We start from the raw sequence: 19655 nt of genomic DNA on the forward strand, positions 1-19655 counted from the left end.
CAACGTTTACAGTCTGTTTGAGAGCTAGCAGGTAGATGAGAATTCTCTAGAGAGGCTGTAGATAAAGACCTAAGGTTATCATGAGAGGCATATGTTGCTTTTATTAACTCTCTTTTAGTCCAAAAGTGAATACAATCAGTGAGAAAATTCAGTTTAAACATTTTTTAAAATAACTTTTTTAAAAAGATCTATTTGTTTATTTGAGAGAGAGAAAGAGAGAGAGCACGAGAGGGAAGAAGGTCAGAGGGAGAAGCAGACCCCCGTGGAGCTGGGAGCCATGACCCTAGCTGAAGGCAGTTGCTTAACCAACTGAGCCACCCAGGTGCCCTCAGTTTAAACATTTCTTATGAAAATTCAGTAATGTGTACTCTTTTAAAAATGAAAAATCAGATTGGTTCAGAGGTTTTTAAATAGGAAGTAGGTGTTCTGCCTCTATCTCACTCCCCACTCCAATTTCTGTGTCTCCTTCCAGGTGATTTTAGTGCATGTATGTTGTTTATGGTTTATCTTGATTATACCTTTCCATTACTGCTTTGGTTAAGAGTCTTTTTTCAGCTGTTTAATAAGTATAATTGATGGCCTACAGGCATGTGAACAGAATGGGTTATTGATTTGTTTTTTTTTCCCCCTCTCCTCTTCTTGTAATATATTTTATGATAATGTGCTTATGATTTTGACTGAAAAAAATTTCTTCTTTGGCCTTTTTTTCTTTTGCATTTTATTGAAAAAAATATGTTACTTTTCAAGCAGACATATCTAGGTTTTCTTTGGAGTCCTTAAATCTTCCCTTGATTAATAATACTAGCATTGTTACACTCTTACCTGTTTAATGTGAGCAGACTGACAACTTTTTTTTTTTAACCCCTGGAGGGAGTCATAAGCTAATATTTTTTTTTTATTGTCTTGTTGACAGTATAATTCTCGTTAGAATGAATGAAAGGCCTCTTAAGAGCCCTCTTGCTTCGTGAATCCAGAATATGAAATACCCTGGAAGAGTTTGTAGCCCATGTTTTGTTCAGTGTGAATTTGACCTCCATTGTAGTTGGGACTAAGGTATTAGATGTGGGATCTGGAAAGGTCCTAATACGAATTGTGTAATCACTATAACTTGTTTAAACCCCTCTGTTACAGGGTACTTACTGTCGAAAGAGCAAAAAGCATAATGTGTATTTTCATTCATTCAACAAATGCTTAATGAGCTCCTGTAAGGTGCCACTTTCTCTAATACTGATAGTAATAAAAGGAAACATTGCTGAGTACTTACTATTTGTTAGCACTTAATACATACTCTCCTGAGTGCGATGTGCGATAATGAGCAAAATAAGCCTGGTGCTTTCCCTTATGGAACATGATACATGTATAAGATGGTGGTAATACTACTTTTTTTTTCCATTTTTTATTTAAATTCAATTAGCCAGCATATAATACATCATTAGTTTCAGATGTAGTAATACTACTGTATTTCAGTCATGTCAAAAATAAAATTTGGCATCAGTAATTGAAGAGCAGGTGATTTTTTTCTCTAATTTCTAAGATTCTGTCAACTTTCAGAGGTTTGCATATCACTTGGCCTGTACATTCTCACCCTGAATGATCAGAGTGAACTGTGTTTTGACTGAGACTGTTTTCTAAAAGTTACTTAATAGCTGAATCTCAGTCCCTTAAAATGCAGTTAATTTAAAGTGGCACTGTGATAGAATCACAGTATGTAAAAGCAAACTCATGATTGAACTTCCTCCTTCCTAGACAGTCCAGCCAACTGCATGAATGTACTTGGTCGTGCTGGTTTGGGTGTGTCTCAGATCAAGGCGATATCTTTTAAAGAGATCCACCCACAGCATTCCCGACAGACAAATCTGTCACACATTTGTTAGAGACTTAGGAGCTCTGAAAATTGCCTTACTTTTTTTTTTTATTTTTATTTATTTGACAGAGAGAGAGATCACAAGTAGAGAGATCTGCCTCACAGAGAGAGGCAGGCAGAGAGAGAGAGGGAAGCAGGCTTCCTGCTGAGCAGAGAGCCCGATGCGGGACTCGATCCCAGGACCCTGAGATCATGACCTGAGCCGAAGGCAGCGGCCCAACCCACTGAGCCACCCAGGCGCCCCAATTGCCTTACTTTTTACTAGTATGTTCTATTGAGAGAAAACAGTTCCAGAGTTAAGAAGAGTTGGATACTGGTATTAAATACAGTGTTCTTTTATATATGGTTTTTTTTTTTTAAGGTTTTATTTATTTGTCAGAGAGCACAAGCAGGGGGAGCAGCAGGCAGAGGGAGAAGCAGGGTCCCTCCTGAGCAAGGAGCCTGACAGGGGACTTGATCCCAGGACCCTGGGATCATGACCTGAGCTGAAGGCAGACGATTAACTGCCTGAGCCACCCAGGTGTTCCTAGGTACAGTTTTTTAAAGAGAGAGAGCTTTTTAAAGAGAGAGAGCTTTTTAAAGAGAGAGAGTTTTTTAAAGAGAGAGTTTTTTAAAGAGAGAGAGCATCGGGCTCTCTGCTCAGCGGGGAGCCTGCTTCCCTCTCTTTCTCTGCCTGCCTCTCTGCCTACTTGTGATCTCTGTCCATCAAATAAATAAATAAAGCCTTTAAAAAAAAAAAGAATATTGTTTTTGTTGTGTCTTAAGTATTTTTGATTTGCTTTGTCCAGCTTAATAACTTATTTATATGCTGTATTAATTTTTAAACAATCTCTTCAGTTATTGGCTTGCTTCTAGCTATTCTGTTCTAAATACATTGCAACCTTGTTCCTGCATAAAAGTTTAAGTAGTAAACATCGACACAGACTTCCACCTCTTTGAGGAAGAGATTGATGAAGACGCATATCAGTTTTACATATGGTTTTCAGAAGTTCTTTAGGCCATCAAACTGAAGCAGTGCCACCAGATTCTAAGTATCATGCCTTTCTGAAAGCCTTTCCCTTGTTTAGAGCAACTGTTTCTTTTCCAGCTGTTCTAACTTGCATCATTCAGGTAGCTTTCCCAAAAGAATATTATTGGGATATAATATTCTAAAATATATTTCCTTGGATCAAGTTGCATGAGAGGCCAAGAAAGAATCTTTTATTCTTTCATAAAAATAGGGGTTTTTCGTAACTCTAGTACAATGCGCAGTTGAAAATATGTTCCTGCCGAATCGTGAATGAGCATCCTTACTGCAGTTGGCTGATTCAAACTTAAGGTTAAAGTTAACACACAGATGTCTCTGATGAGATTTTTCCATAAAAGATTTCCATTAAGATTGGCCAAAGTGTAAAAAGCTTTGAGCTCTGAGATCAAAAGTGCAATAGCTTGGTATCTGTATTAAAATTCAAGTATTCCAAAGGATGAAACCAGGGATAATCTTAAAGTGGAAATGGATACTTTGGTCAAGATGGAGGGGGACAGAAACTTTTTTTTTTTTTTAAGATTCTATTTATTTATTTGACACAGAGAGAGAGAGAGAGAGAGAGATCACAAGTAGAGACAGAGAGACAGGCAGAGAGAGAGAGGGGGAAGCAGGCTGCCCATTGAGAAGAGAGCACGACACCCGACTGGATCCTAGGACCCTGAGATTGTGACCTGAGTGGAAGGCAGAGGCTTAACCCACTGAGCCACCCAAGTGCCCCAGTTACTGATCGCTCTTAACTGTTTTTCCCCTTGTGTTGCATTCCACTTTTTACTTCTGTACAGTACTGGACCACTCTTATATAAGCATTTTACTTTTGTGCATAATTTATTTGCCTTACCTCAACAAAAGCTGTTAATAAACCATGGGTTTTTACAGGGGCCTAGTGCTGGCCCTTGTTTGGAATACAACAGCTGGTGGCTTTAAGACTATAGAGCAGGGGGGTGGAAAAGACCGTATAGCAGGAAAACATAAATATTTTAGTTTGTTCTGGGACTGATTTACTTTGACTACTTCATTTGTAAGCTAAAATGCTATTTTTCAGGATAGGCTTTTTCTTTGTTGGTTCATTTTTTTATCTGCTTTATTAGAACAAAGGAAATTATACACGATCCAACCAGAGTGTTTTAAGATCTAGTTAAAAAATCAAATAATGAAAGAAATGAGTGTTAAGCATTGTTCTTAGGCAGTTACTTCTCTGTTTTTTTTTTCTTTGCTGTTTATCTAAAGTGTATGTAACATATAATATTTCTGTTGAAAAAAATTATGCCCTGCTAGGTCTTAGTGGATTTTTTTGACTATTAGAGAATTCTGAAGTTATGCAAATCTGTAAGGAATTAGGTTTTAAGTAGCAATCTTTTTCTTGGGATCGAAATAAATGTTTTTAACCTCTGTTTTAGATCCATCATGTTACACAAAATGGAGGACTTTACAAAAGACCATTTAATGAAGCTTTTGAAGAAACACCAATGCTGGTTGCTGTGCTTACTTATGTGGGATATGGTGTACTCACTCTCTTTGGATATCTTCGAGATTTCTTGAGGCATTGGAGAATTGAAAAGTGTCATCATGCAACAGAAAGAAAAGAACAACAGGTAATTGTTAAGAGTCTTTATATGGAAAACTTTTATAGATATCCTGGTATTCTCACTCATTTTTTTCTTTAGAAATTTGGATACACGTGGGGCACCTGGGTGGCTCAGTGGGTTAAGCCTCTACCATCGGCTCAGGTCATGATCCTGGGGTCCTGGGATTGAGCCCCACTTTGGGCTCCCTCTCAGCAGGAGCCTGCTTCTCCCTCTCCCTCTGCTGCTCCCCCTGCTTGTGTGTGTGCTTTCTCTCTCTCTGTCAAATAAATAAATAAAATCTTTAAAAAAAAAATTTGTATACACATTAAAATAAAAATATTCTAGATGCAGTTAAATGAAAGTATTTCACAAAGAAAGTGGAAAACAAAGTTAAGGCATGGAGAAATCAAAGCATTTAACATATTTCTTTTTTTATTTTTTAAAGGTTTATTTCTTTATTTGAGAGAGAGTACACGTGCTTGCGTGCTGGTTGGGGAGGGGCAGAGGGAGAGAATCTCGAGCAGACTCCCTGCAGGGTGTTGAGCGGGTTGCTGGGCTGGGCTCAACCCTGGACCCTGAGATCCTGACATGAGTGGAAACCACGAGTTGGACGCTCAACCGACTGATCCACCTAGGCACTCCACATTTAACAGATCTAATTTAATGATCATAAGAATTGATTCCTGTTTGCTGAATGAGAAAGCTAAAATTCACAAGTTAAAAATTTAACATTTCCTGAGACATGTTACATACATACCTGTCCTGAGACAGGTACATAGACATGGGTCTGTGAAATGCCAGAAGCCATGTTCTTTATGTTGATGGTGTTGCACTGTATCCCAAGTTGTATCTCCGATCTTCTGAGAAGACAAAGAAGTTCTGGAGGACTCATGATGTGTTTTCTCATAGACACATTATACGTAGGTGTTTGGCTCACAGATAGCTCCTTTCCCCCAAACAAGCCTAAAAACAGAATGTGGCTGAGCTACTCTGTTCATGGTTAAAAAAAACAAAAAAGGCAATCTTGTTTTAGTAATTGTAAATAGAGATGATATTGATTGTCTCTGGGGGGAAGATCTCACTTCACTTTCCTCCATATACTCCTTCGTACCTCTAGAGTTCTGCACAAGCTACGTGTATTGCCTATTCTCAAAGATAAATAAAATTAGAGTGAAATGCCTGGTTTTTCTAAAAACAAACTGTTCTTGGCATGTGGAGTATGGAGAGGTTGTCCTCTAGCCCGACGAATATCCTAGATTAGAGAAGGGCTTTCGAAGTTAGATTTTTTTTGGTCATCATACCTCTCAATTTTTGTGGGTATTAGAAGAGAGAGGTAGATATGGTGGCAGCAAGGTCACCATTGAGAGAGGAGCCATTAGATACTGGGAAGGGGTGGTGGTCCTGTGGGGGGAAGGGCAAGGGAGCATCTAGAAACATGGGGAAAGAAAGGATCAAAACCTGTCAGTATGGGGATTGAAGATTCTGGTCCTGGGAGAGCCCAGGATCCAGGCTCTCTTTTCTCTCATCTCAGCCATTCTGCACCCTTCCTAGCTTCAGCACCATGAGCTGGTCCTCCTTCTCATTGGGATGAAATGCCTACAGATTCATTTCATGAAAAAGGTATTTCTTGGGGGGGCGGGGCTGCCGCCGCCACCTCCGCTGCGGACCGGGGCGAGATGGCCGCCACGGAGGGGGTTGGGGAGGCTGCGCAGGACAGCGAGTCCGGTCAGCCGGAGCCGCCACCGCCCCAGCCGCACCCTCCGCCGCCCCAGCAGCAGCAGGAAGAAGCTATGGCGGCTGAGCCCGGAGAAGCGGTGGCGTCCCCTATGGACGACGGGTTCCTGAGCCTGGACTCTCCCACCTATGTCCTGTACAGGGACAGAGCAGAATGGGCTGATATAGATCCGGTACCGCAGAATGATGGCCCCAATCCAGTGGTCCAGATCATTTACAGTGAAAAATTTAGAGATGTTTATGATTATTTCCGGGCTGTTCTGCAGCGTGATGAAAGAAGTGAACGAGCTTTTAAACTAACCAGAGATGCTATTGAGTTAAATGCAGCCAATTATACAGTATGGCATTTTCGGAGAGTTCTCTTAAAGTCACTTCAAAAGGATCTACATGAGGAGATGAACTACATCACTGCAATAATTGAGGAACAGCCCAAAAACTATCAAGTTTGGCACCATAGGCGAGTTTTAGTGGAATGGCTAAAAGATCCTTCTCAGGAGCTTGAGTTTATTGCTGATATTCTTAATCAGGATGCAAAGAATTATCATGCCTGGCAACATCGACAGTGGGTTATTCAGGAATTTAAACTTTGGGATAATGAGCTGCAGTATGTAGACCAACTTCTTAAAGAGGATGTGAGAAATAACTCTGTCTGGAACCAAAGATACTTCGTAATTTCTAACACCACTGGCTATAATGATCGTGCTATATTGGAGAGAGAAGTCCAGTACACTCTGGAAATGATTAAACTAGTACCACATAATGAAAGTGCATGGAACTATTTGAAAGGGATTTTACAGGATCGTGGTCTTTCCAAATACCCGAATCTGTTAAATCAGTTACTTGATTTACAACCAAGTCACAGTTCCCCTTACCTAATTGCCTTTCTCGTGGATATCTATGAAGACATGCTAGAAAACCAATGTGACAACAAGGAGGACATTCTTAATAAAGCATTAGAGTTATGTGAAATTCTAGCTAAAGAAAAGGACACTATAAGAAAGGAATATTGGAGATATATTGGAAGATCCCTTCAAAGTAAACACAGCACAGAGAGTGACCCACCAACAAATGTACAGCAATAACACCATCTGGAAGAACTCGATGGAATGCTTTTATTTTTTTAAGAGACTCTAATGCAGGAGTTTAAAACTAAAGCAATCATTCCCTTTGCCTGTGGTGTAAAACGTGCATTGCACAGGTAATTGCTTTTTAACAAGAACTAAGTGTGATGCTCCTTGGGTGCTGCTGCTATTCAGACTAGTAATTTGATTCTAAAGCAAAGTAATTTGGGGGGAGGGAGAAGAAACAGAAAGTCCCATGAAGGAACTTCTGTAGACTTACCAACATTTACTCTAATCCCTTAGCATCAGCTCCTCCCTAAAGGAACTATGCATCAGGATTTGCAGCATTAATGAACGCAGGTAACTTGTATGTAATGGATATAAGATAACTTAAATTAGGGTTCAGGAAGCAGGGAATGCAATGTTACATTAGAGCTGCTATGTTACACTCACAGTATCTTGCTATCACTGTAACCAACTAATGCCAAAAGAATGATTTTGTAATAAAATTATAGATGTATCCTAAAAAAAAAAAAAAAAAAAGGTATTTCTTGAATACCTAATGCGAGCAAAGCCCTGTATTCAGAGTTTGGTCCAGTAGGCCAAACTAGTTTTGATCATTGAAAACCAGAACACATTCATAAATTTTTTGATTCTTCTTTTTTTCTGCCTCTGTACATCCCAAATAGACTTTGGTGCTAGAGTGCATGGCCAGTGTGTTGATTTTGTACGTGGCTCAGGTGGGGCCTATTGGCTGTGGGTTAGAGCTTCGTGTGTACTTACGGGCTTGTCCGGAATTGCAGTCACTTGTTTACAGCCCGGTATCTTCCTATTAGACTGAGTTAGTGGTGGTTGTGACGGATGGGAGCTAAAGTTTTATTCCCATATTAAAAAAAACGCTTTACAGGGGCCTCTACTACTGTGGGCACCCTGTAGAGACCTGCTAAGTAACATGCGAGGGTGGAGTTCGGGGTGCTGACTGATGGGGAGAGTGGATCTGGCTGAGGGAATGGTGTAGGCAAGGCATGAAGGATGTTTGGGAGAACCTGGAATGTGGATGTATGAGAGATTGTGTTGTGAATGTCATGCGAACTTTGGTAGGCAGTGAGGAATCTGGGTGGTTTTTGAATAGGGGTGTGACAGGAGAGTTTGCACAGCTGGTATTTTGTCAATGTGTGATGAAGAATGAATGAAACAATGGAGTTGCATCCAGATTACTTTGTGAAAGAGTACATGACGTTTGGAACTTGTCTCATGTGCCCGAGGGTGAATTGGCTCCTGAGTATTATGGTGGCTTGTGTGTGCTTGACCTTGGTATTAAAGTATTAGAACACATAGATTTCATTCTTCGGTAGTTTCTGATTTTGTTGAGGAAACAAACTCTTCCAATCTAGCAGGTCTTTGTAAAGCCCTATACAGATAAGTAGTGTTTGAATTGTATGCAGATGTAGAACAAAAAAATAACTGAGTAGCATTGAGTTAATCAGGAAATGATTCTTGGAGGAAGAAGTAATAGGAGAAAATATGTGGGACAGTGGGGGGGGGCATTTGCAATTTGAAGGACTCTGCGAATTTATTCAAATTCATTTCAATAGGATTTTCACAGTAGATAACATTAACAGTTAAACCAGCTGAATTCCGCCATTTTCTTACAAAAATTCAGCTTGTGGACGGAAGGAAGATCATTCAGCCTTATGGTACAGCATGTTTGTTTTCTGATTCTGGATTAGATGTAGTGAGAGGGATATGCAAATTTCAAAGTGTTACACTAGAAGAGGTTAGGGAAAGTGCTTGGTTGGATCATAAAATGCAAATATAATGTTGCCACTTCCTCATTTCACTGAGTAAATGGTATTTATAACTACATCCTTACTTTCTTCCTCATTCTGTTGTAAAAGAGTTCATTTTAACTAACTATGCTGGTTCTTCATATGTTGCTTTGGGTATAACTGAGTCCCGTGGTCCCACTCTAAAGATAAGTTAGGGGCTCCTGGGTCATTCAGTTGGTTAAGCAGCTGCCTTATCTTGGTCCTGGGGTCCTGAGATGGAGTCCCAGCCCTGTATCAGGCTCCTTGCTCCAGGGGGAGTCTGCTTTTCTCTCTCTCTCTCTCTCTCCCCCTCCCTCTACCCCTCCCCCAACTCGTGCTTTCTCTTACTTTCTCTCTCTCAAATAAAAAAAATAAAATCTTTAAAATATATATATATAAGTTAGCAAAAGAAAAAATTTAAATTTAAAAAATAAAGATGAGTTAACCTGAGTTTGTTCTATGTGAATTGAAAAAAATTCTTTGAATTCTTTACTACTCGATCTCTGTTATTAGTGTTGTTTTGGATTAGAATGTTGTTTTTCCCAGTCTCTGGTCTGTTTCTTTTTTTCTTTTTTTTTTAAAGATTTTATTTATTTATTTGACAGAGAGAGATCACAAGTAGATGGAGAGGCAGGCAGAGAGAGAGAGAGAGAGAGAGAGAGAGAGAGAAGCAGGCTCCCTGCTGAACAGAGAGCCTGATGCGGGACTCGATCCCAGCACTCCGAGATCATGACCTGAGCCGAAGGCAGTGGCTTAACCCACTGAGCCACCCAGGCGCCCCTGGTCTGTTTCTTTTTTATGTGAGGTAAAACTAGCACTCCAGAACTAATCTGTGTGATTAGATAAAGCAAAAGGTCGAATTTAAAATGTTTTAGTATCTAGATAGGAAATACCTAGTCTAAGAAGCAAATTGTGGCAGGTGATGACTACACGCTTACTAAACCTGACATTTTGCCTCTACAGTTTGTTCATGACCACATATTCAAAAATCGGAGGGACAAGACATTGGGAAGGGACATTATATATTCACCCCCTGATACGTGTAATTTTCAAGATACAAAAGAGGGAAATTGATTGAAATATATTAACAGGAATTCCTGGAAGGATTTTATTCTTGATCTCCTTTTAGAAAGCAGTGTACTGACAATATTCTGGCAGTTGTCATTTTAGCAGTATCTTTGGAAACTAGTAATGTAGTATGGTTACTTGACGTATTAAGCTGGTGGGTTATCATGTGGTTTGTCTTTTTTATTTCCAGGGATTTACAAAGAGCTCTTCTTGCCATTGCTCTGTCTGTGTGGATGGCAGTCCTCTATTTTTTTTAAGAGCTTCATCGAGATATAATTTATGTGCCATAAAGGTCGCCTGTTTAAAATGTATATAATTTAGTTGTTTTTAGCATTACAGTTGATCTTGAAAAATGTGGAGGTTAGGGGTGCTGACCCTTCCCCCACGCTGTTGAAAATTTGTAACTTCTGACTCCTCTGAAACTTAACTACTAATAGCCTGCTGTTGACCCAAAACCTTGCTGATAACATAAACAGTTAACACATATTTTGTAAGTTGCATTTATTATATACTGTATTTGTACAATACAGTAAGCTAGAGAAGAGAAAATGTTATTAAGAAAATTATAAGGAGAGGGGCGCCTGGGTGGCTCAGTGGGTTAAAGCCTCTGCCTTCGGCTCAGGTCATGATCCCGGGGTCCTGGGATCAAGCCCCACATCGGGCTCTCTGCTTAGCAGGGAGCCTGCCTCCCCCTCTCTCTCTCTGCCTGCCTCTCTGCCTACTTGTGATCTCTGTCTGTCCAATAAATAAATAAAATATTTTTTAAAAAAGAGAAAATTATAAGGAGAAAATACATGTAGAGTACTGTACTAACTGTATTTATTGGAAAAAACCTGTGTGGGGGCGCCGGGGTGGCTCAGTGGGTTAAGCCTCTGCCTTCGGCTCAGGTCATGATCTCAGGGTCCTGGGATCAAGCCCTGCATCGGGCTCTCTGCTCAGCAGGGAGCCTGCTTCCCCCCCTCTCTGCCTGCCTCTATGCCTACTTGTGATCTCTCTCTCTGTGTCAAATAAATAAATAAATAAATCTTAAAAACAGACAGACAAAAAAAACCTGTGTGTAGGGGTCCTGCACTGCTCAAATCCATGTTGTTCAAGGGTCAACTGTATTTTCACGGGTGTGTAGCCAGCACTGTAATCTAATTTTATGACATTTTTATCATCTGAAAAAGAAATCCCATACCCATCAGCAGTCACTCATTACTCCCCCTCATCACCCTATGCTACTGTCTCTAGATGTTTCCTGAAAATGGGATCGTACAGTGTGTGATCTTGTGTGTGTGCCCCTTTCCCTCGGAGGAGTCTTTTTGAGGTTCGTCCACACTGTTGTAGATCTCAGTAGTTCATTCCTTTTTACCGCTGGGTTGTACTCCATCGTACACGACAGTCTTCTATTTTTACTCACTCTCGGGACTTCTCACTGGCACAAAACTGTATGCCAAGTAAACCTTTTTAAGGAGTTTTGTCATCGGGAACCACTTCATTGTTTTGCACTGGTGACATGCACAGATTTGCAGACGTTTCCCTGTCACTCATTGGGCTTTTCTGTTCAGGCACCAGTGCAGCTTTTTTTTAGCAAAGTGCCCCCCTCCTCTGCTTTTTTGGGGTCTTTTGACTCTTTCGGCTTCTATCTTTTGAGCTACTCTTTGCATTTAAAAATTTGGAACTGTTTTTTACTACTCACTGAGAATGCAAAAATTTAAAGATCTGGTGCCCTAAAAACCTAAGTCGTTCCAAGTTTAATTGAGTTCCGTTAGGGTGCTAAACAGGTAAACTGATTTAAAGTGTTTTATCAGAAGGAAGAAATAAACTTTAAAAAAAATAGAATTCCTAGATTCTTAAGACTACCCACAAACTCTCCACAGTTCTTCGATCCCAGTTGAAGAAACCCTGTTGAAGTTTCGTTACATTTTTAAGCTATATTTTGGTTTTATATATTTTTCTCATGAAAGCATTTTGAAAATACCATGACAGCTTTGGTAGTAAATATCTGCTCTCCTTAAATCTGGCCATCCCATGGAGCTTGTCAGAGACAACACATGGTGACTGGCCAGTGCTCAGCTGCTGTTTACTACACATTCCATTTTGGCCATTAGGAGTCTAGTGGATCAGCTTTGCATCTGTTTGCCCTCTTCCAGATCGTTCCCAGTAGCATAGACGTGTTATTTTTCCCATCTTAAAAACAAACTTTCTTTTGATCCTTTCTCCTCCATCTACTGTTCCATTCCTTCTAACGCACATACACTTATTTATTTGCTTACTTACTTGCTTAAGTGAGCTGTACGCCCAGTGTTGCTGGTGCTGTTGCACCAGTTGTCTGCCTGCGAGGCAAGCTCTTCCTCCAGATGGTCAAAAGGGCAAGTTCCTTCACTTCCTTTTCCTTTATTCTACTCTGGCCACCCTAGCCAAGTTTTAGCATGGCTCCAGCATTTTATATAGCCCCCTTCCTATGTGATTTTTATTTCTATTAGCATTTTTCACTGTTTAAGATCCTTTATGTTTTATACATTTGTCTTGCTTAGTGTCTGTCTCTTCCACCAAAATGTAAATTCCACAAGGGCAGAGATTATTTTTATCTTTTTGTTTACTACTGTACACCCACTGCCTAGAAGAGTGCTTTGCACTTCTTAAACATTCAGTAAATGTTTAAGATAGTAATACTGGGAGTGGTGGTAATAACAGTGAAAAGTGTTGAGTCTTACATAGACCAGTGGAACAGAGTAGAGAGCCCAGATATGGACCCTCAACTCTATGGTCAAATAATCTTCGACAAAACAGGAAAAAATATACAGTGGAAAAAAGACAGTCTCTTCAATAAATGGTGCTGGGAAAACTGTACAGCTGTATGTAGAAGAATGAAACTCGACCATTCTCTTATGCTGTACACAAAGATAAACTCAAAATAGATAAAAGACCTCAACGTGAGACAGGAATCCATCAGAATCCTAGAGGAGAATATAGGCAGTAACGTCTTCGATATCAGCCACAGCAACTTCTTTCAAGATATGTCTCCAAAGGCAAAGGAAACAAAAGCGAAAATGAACTTTTGGGACTTCATCAAAAATCCAATGCTTCTGCACAGCAAAGGAAACAGTCAACAAAACAAAGAGGCAACCCACGGAATGGGAGAAGATATTCGCAAATGACAGTACAGACAAAAGGTTGATATCCAGGATCTATAAAGAACTCCTCAAACTCAACATACACAAAACAGACAATCATATAAAAAAATGGGCAGAAGATATGAACAGACACTTCTCCAGTGAAGACATACAAATGGCTATCAGACACATGAAAAAATGTTCATCACTAGCCATCAGGGAGATTCAAATTAAAACCACATTGAGATACCACCTTACACCGGTTAGAATGGCCAAAATTAGCAAGACAGGAAACATGTATTGGAGGGGATGTGGAGAAAGGGGAACCCTCTTACACTGTTGGTGGGAATGCAAGTTGGCGCAGCCACTTTGGAGAACAGTGTGGAGATTCCTCAAGAAATTAAAAATAGAGCTTCCCTATGACCCTGCCATTGCACTACTGGGTATTTACCCCAAAGATACAGATGTAGTGAAAAGAAGGGCCATCTGTACCCCAATGTTTATAGCAGCAATGGCCACGGTCGCCAAACTGTGGAAAGAACCAAGATGCCCTTCAACGGACGAATGGATAAGGAAGATGTGGTCCATATACACTATGGAGTATTATGCCTCCATCAGAAAGGATGAATACCCAACTTTTGTAGCAACATGGACGGGACTGGAAGAGATTATGCTGAGTGAAATAAGTCAAGCAGAGAGAGTCAATTATCATATGGTTTCACTTATTTGTGGAGCGTAACAAATAGCGTGGAGGACAAGGGGAGTTAGACAGGAGAAGGGAGTTGAAGGAACTTGGAAGGGGAGGTGAACCATGAGAGTCTGTGGACTCTGAAAAACAATCTGAGGGTCTTCAAGGGGCGGGGGGTGGGAGGTTGGGGGAACCAGGTGGTGGGTATTGGAGAGGGCACAGATTGAATGGAGCACTGGGTGTGGTGCAAAAACAATGAATACTGTTACGCTGAAAATAAATTTTAAAAATTTAAAAAAGTGTTGAGTCTTTTGAAGTATTCATAGTCAGGGTTGTGTGTGTTATGTGTACACATGCACATACGAACACACAGATGACTCAGTTTTAGATCTAAGAAAACAGCGGTCTTTACTTTTGAAATGTCATTGCCTGTCTTCAGTTTCAGTGGTTGAGAGTTTTGAAGCATCCTGATCTTTGCCAGATACATAAGCATCTTAGCCCCCTCGGACGAAGTAGAATTTCTTGTGATCAGATGTTAGGCCAAGCAAATTGGGATGCACATCGTTGAGTCAGTCAGCTCAACAAGCTGCGACACATAAACCTTTCCGACAAAATTGTGTGCCATGGAAATGTATGGGCATAGACTTTGGAGTGTAAAGACCTGGATCAGTTCCTAGCTCTGCCTCTGGCTGGTTCCCTAATTGGGAAAGCCATTTTATCTTTCTGAAATTGGAGTAATATCTTTTTTAAGAGGGTGCAGGGGTATTTAAGAACAAATGTATGTAATGGAAGACGTACCATAAGTATCCTCAGTACTCAGATGGGAACTCTGGCTGCCGTTGTGATTCGCATCGTCTTTATTATCCTCATATTTGGACATCTGTGTTGGGCCAGAATTGCTCTTAACAACCATTGGCAGTTGTTACGATGAAGTCAGCTTCTGGAAGTGCTAGTACCCAGCCTTTTTCATTGTGCTCTTACGGCATACACAGGGGCTAGAATAGGCGATACCTATTTACTTAAAATAGTATAGGATGTTTTCTAAAAGACTCAACCTCAACCAATAGAAGATATTTATTGGCTAATTACTAAGATGACTCCAGACTACTTTTGGGAAGGTCTTCAATGATCCCGAAAGAACCAATCCATGAATTTGAAGTTTTCTCTTAGGCTACTGGTAGAGGTCACTTACCAGGGTTCTTCACATCCAGCAATCCAGAGTGTAGCCTCGAGGAGACACTGTTCTCTGTTTATCATGGATATCTGCTAGTATATGGGTTTATTGAAAGGTCTTGAGGAAGCATGTGCATGAGGAGTGCATCAAGTTCAAACAGGGCATGGAGGCTCTTTGCACTTGACTCTTACCATTGCCTCTCACTTACCAGTTCTTGTCTGGGCAAGTGTCCCTTTAGAGTGCTTGTGACACTGTATTTCACCTTCCTTTGTGTGCCACTCCACTCTACTCCACTAAGAGATCTTGGGAGTGTGGAGGTTGTTTGTGTCTTACTTATTTTTATCCCTAATGCCTAGCTTAGTGCCTGGAAAGGACAGCTCGATAAATGTTTGTTCAGTGACCAAGCAAACAAGTATTAGGTCGGCCCTGACTAAAGTCATTTCACAGTGACTGAACTGAGGAGGAAGAAGGGGGTGGTGGGGATGTGGAGTGGGATGGGGGACAGGATGGGAGGGTGAGGGCAGGTGTAGTGGGGGTGTCATAGTTTGCAGAGAGAATTGTCTGGCAGAATTATTCAGTAAAAGGTATTTGAATGAATGAATGAAGAGATAAGTCCTCTAGTCCTTGAATATTTAACCTGTATGAGATATTTTTGGAAATAGGCACTCACCCTTGTTGCCTAGAACTAGAACCCTGGGGGCGCCTGGGTGGCTCAGTGGGTTAAGCCGCTGCCTTCGGCTCAGGTCATGATCTCAGAGTCCTGGGATCGAGCCCCGCATCGGGCTCTCTGCTCAGCAGGGAGCCTGCTTCCTCCTCTCTCTCTGCCTGCCTCTCTGCCTGCTTGTGATCTCTCAGTCAAATAAATAAATAAAATCTTTAAAAAAAAAAAAAAAAAGAACTAGAACCCTGAACAGTGATCCCTTTCCATTCCCATTCTTCATTGCTAAGTTGTAGGGAGTTTGGGTAGCTCTCTTTCAGCTCTCTCCAGTAAACTCTCCAGCTATAATCAGACTGCTACCCTGGGCATGGGTGTTCTCTTTTGCCATTCTGTCTCAGCTGCCTTTGGTCTCTAACATCCCTCACTGTGGCAACTTCCCCATCAAGTTTGTTCCCAAATCAAGGACTTAGTTGTTCTCTTATTGTAAGGATGAACAATGAGCAGTGAGCTCCCTGATGTTGGCAGTCTCTGTTACGGAGATTTGAACCCCTTTCTCTCTCCCCTCCCAGCCACACACCACTAGGTCACTGGTTACCCAGAGCTGCCTGCAGCCTTCTTTCTATACTGGGGTTTGGTAAGCCTTCTGGTAGATGGGATCAGACTTTTTAACTGTTTTCTGATGTTTATATAGTAAAAACAAAAATAGTGCTCTTTGTTGCTAATAAAAATTTGTGATGGAGAATTTCTCTCAGGTGTTTGAGTTAATACTTTTGACATTAATGTACAGTGTTTAGTACTGTTTACCCTATTTGGTGTGAATTGAAAAGGATTGAAAACAACTTTTTGGTTTCGTTTTGCTTTTTCCTTTGGGAAATAAATGCGCGTGAATAGTAGCCAAGGAAAAGTCCTAAATTAGAATTTGGATGTCTTTGTTCCAGTTTTCAGTCACTCAGTATTCTTGTTGGAAGAGGAGACTATCAAAAGGGATATACCAGTTAAGTAGTAAGTTTCCAATTGTGATAGGTTATCTATGGATATTTTCTCTTACGGAAATGTAAATGTTGGATACAATTGTGAAAGAGATGGTATCAGGTACTTGTACGTTCCTAAGAGTACTTTCTGACTCTGCTCAGCTTAATTTAAGATTTTTTTCTGCTGATTACTTTAGAGCCCAATGTCATACAAAGTTGTTGATTATAAAATTTTATGAAGAGTCTTCTTTAGCAATGGGTGTTACAAAATAAGGCTTAAACTTGAATGTTTCTGATTAGCTTATTTAATGTAAGTCCGGATCTCCAGGCTGGAAGTCCAGCAGTTTGCTGACTCTAGTATAGTTTTCTTTTTGTTTGGTTTACTCCTTATCTTCAGGAATTGAGTTGATCTAATGTGGTCTGATCATGTTCTGAGCAGTGGTCATACCACATGGGACATGACATTATGCATTCATTTTAGCTCCACCCAGATTATTTTTTATAGACTTAATTTTTAGTGTAACTTATTTCATAGTGGAAGGGAGAGCTTTAAGTACCTGGTCATGGGAATTCATCGTAAGAATCTTTTGTTTTTTTGTTTTTTTGTTTTTTTTAAATCCCATCCAGGGAAAGAAACCTGAGATAGATATCTTTCTATATAAACTACCTCTAAGTGTTCTTGTTTATCATTTTTCTTTGGAGGTTTTTCACTTTGATCCTCAAAAATATGCAGAGGCTGGAATTTTAATTCAGAAGTATTTTTCTTGTTTGAACCTGAAATTATAGTGTTTTTTAATGGTATTTCCCAATATATGACTTGGGAGGCAGAAGAGAAGTCTTTTTGAGGTTATTAGCAAGGAAAATCATTTAGATGACAGAATTGTACAACTAAGTTTTATTTTTATGACGCCTATTAATTGAGTTAATTTCTTTGGCTTTATATTTGTGTAGTCAGATAGTTATTTACAACCATGTCATACAGGTTAACCACCAGAGCTGAGTGACATTCACCTGATTAAGAGTTGTTTTACTTTTTTTTTTTTTTTAAAGTAATTTCTGTGCACATTGTGGGCTTGAATTCATGATCCTGAGATCAAGAGCTGCATGCTCTTACTGATGGAGCCAATCAGATGTTCCCAGAGTTGTTTTAAAGTTGTTTAAACATAGAGAATTGATGCCTTTGCAAATGTTTTCCTTATCAGTTAATTCAGTGTAATTGACCTCTCATTCTCAAGCACTCTTGCAACATGGGAAGGGAGGTTGTAAAAATTTTCTAAAGTAATTCAGTTAAATTCATGTTATTTCACCATCTGTTGGCAGGACTTTGTGTCATTGTATCAGGATTTCGAAAACTTCTATACAAGGAACCTCTACATGAGGATTAGAGACAACTGGAACCGGCCGATCTGCAGTGTGCCCGGAGCCAGGGTGGACATCATGGAGAGGCAGTCTCATGATTACAACTGGTCCTTCAAGTGAGTCTCAGTTGGGAAATTATTTCTTGACAGCAAGAAAAAAAGAATTTCTTCACTTTAGAATGCATCCTGTTGCAAATTGAGTAATCTGTTAAAGCGAGTAGAAGCTGATAGTACAGGACAACACACCTCGTTTCCTTGCATATTGTTCGTTGTTACCAGATTTTTTTTGTTATCTGGATTTTTAAAATGCATTTTTCTATTACATTTGATACTGTGTTGGGTTATAATTGAAAACAAAATTTGACCTACTAGAAAGAAAAACAACAACAATAATAAACAGTGGTGTCCTATTACACCACTTACCAGAATCAAGTGTCTGAATTTACTTCTGGATATTTTGAGTCCTCAAATGATTGAAGGACATATGAAATGCTTTTACTTAAATAGATTGAATAGTTTGGAAAACTTTTCATATTCATAAAATTTTATAGTTTAGATCTCACAAGTATTACATGGTTGCATTGTTTTTATTTTTTTAAGACAAATAATACAGATAAATGAAGTGTTCCCCCATGACAACTAACCACTTCCGTTCTGCAAACCCACTTCACAAGTCTTCACTCCCCAGAGGTGACCACTGTTACCCGTTTGTTGTGTAGGAGTCCTCCAGATGTTTTTTGTGGGGCATGTATGTAGCGAATCTGTGGAGTGACATACAGGTAGTTTTTGATTTATAAAAATGGGATCATATTACAGAAATCATTTTATGTCTTGCTTTTTTACTTGCTAACATGCTGGTAATCTGTATTCACAGCAAGTTCATTATTAGTAGTGGCCACTGATTACCCCAGAGTATAGCCGCATATAGTAATAGAGGTTGGGCTGCATCATCCTTGGTTAAAAACCTCAAAATCTCAGAGATCAAACAGAACGGTTTATTTCTTGTTCATACTCTGTGTCTGCCTTAGGTTGGTGGAGCCTCTAAACCATGTTGTTCTCACTTGTGGGCCCAGGCTGTTGGAGCTTCCAATGTGGGATGTCACTGGTCTATGTGCCTGGGAAGGGGACGTGGCAGATAAATTGTGTAGTGACTTTTTTTTTTTTTTTTAAAGGATTTTACTTTATTTATTTAAGAGAGAGGGCATAAGGTTCGGGGGTGGGGGTTTAGTTGAGGCACAGAGAGAGAAGGAGAGAATCTCAAACAGACTCCCTGCTGAGTACAGAGCCCAACTCAGGGCTCAGTCCCACCACCCTGAGGTCATGACCTGAGCCAAAACTCAAGAGTCGAATGCTAAACTGACTGAGCCACCCAGGTGCCCCATTGTGTAGTGACTCTTAAAGGATCTTTATGCATGTATTTTTTCATATGTGTGTGGAAATTGCTGAGTTAAAGTGTGTGTATATTTTTTAAATGGATAAGTACTGCCAAAGTGCCTTCCAAAAAAAAAAAGAAAAGTACTGGCTGATATTCTTATCTACAGTGTATGGAGACTATCCTGGCTAACATGGATATGGTCATTC

The 19655-nt window shown here is 40.0% G+C and overlaps 2 protein-coding genes across 2 annotated transcripts in view; both read left to right on the plus strand.

The window, feature by feature from the left end:
• Positions 1-19655, plus strand: part of SPTLC2 (serine palmitoyltransferase long chain base subunit 2) — a 116684-nt gene that overhangs the window by 24289 nt on the left and 72740 nt on the right. The window contains exons 2-3 of the mRNA XM_047735644.1: positions 4289-4483; positions 18037-18191. Of these exons, the coding sequence (XP_047591600.1) occupies positions 4289-4483; positions 18037-18191 (350 nt within the window). The remainder of the gene's footprint in view (positions 1-4288; positions 4484-18036; positions 18192-19655) is intronic.
• LOC125103795 (protein farnesyltransferase/geranylgeranyltransferase type-1 subunit alpha) lies at positions 6094-7784 on the plus strand. Its single transcript, XM_047735645.1, has one exon. It carries the CDS (start codon positions 6133-6135, stop codon positions 7270-7272), a length of 1140 nt encoding a protein of 379 aa, XP_047591601.1. The 5' UTR covers positions 6094-6132; the 3' UTR covers positions 7273-7784.

The sequence above is a fragment of the Lutra lutra genome, chromosome 7, assembly GCF_902655055.1.
Source record: "Lutra lutra chromosome 7, mLutLut1.2, whole genome shotgun sequence".
In the NCBI taxonomy this organism is placed as follows: Eukaryota; Metazoa; Chordata; class Mammalia; order Carnivora; family Mustelidae; genus Lutra; species Lutra lutra.

What these genes read in the sequence shown, in the direction of transcription:
- LOC125103795 (XM_047735645.1), top strand. Translation starts at nt 6,133, where the DNA reads ATGGCCGCCACGGAGGGGGTTGGGGAGGCTGCGCAGGACAGCGAGTCC.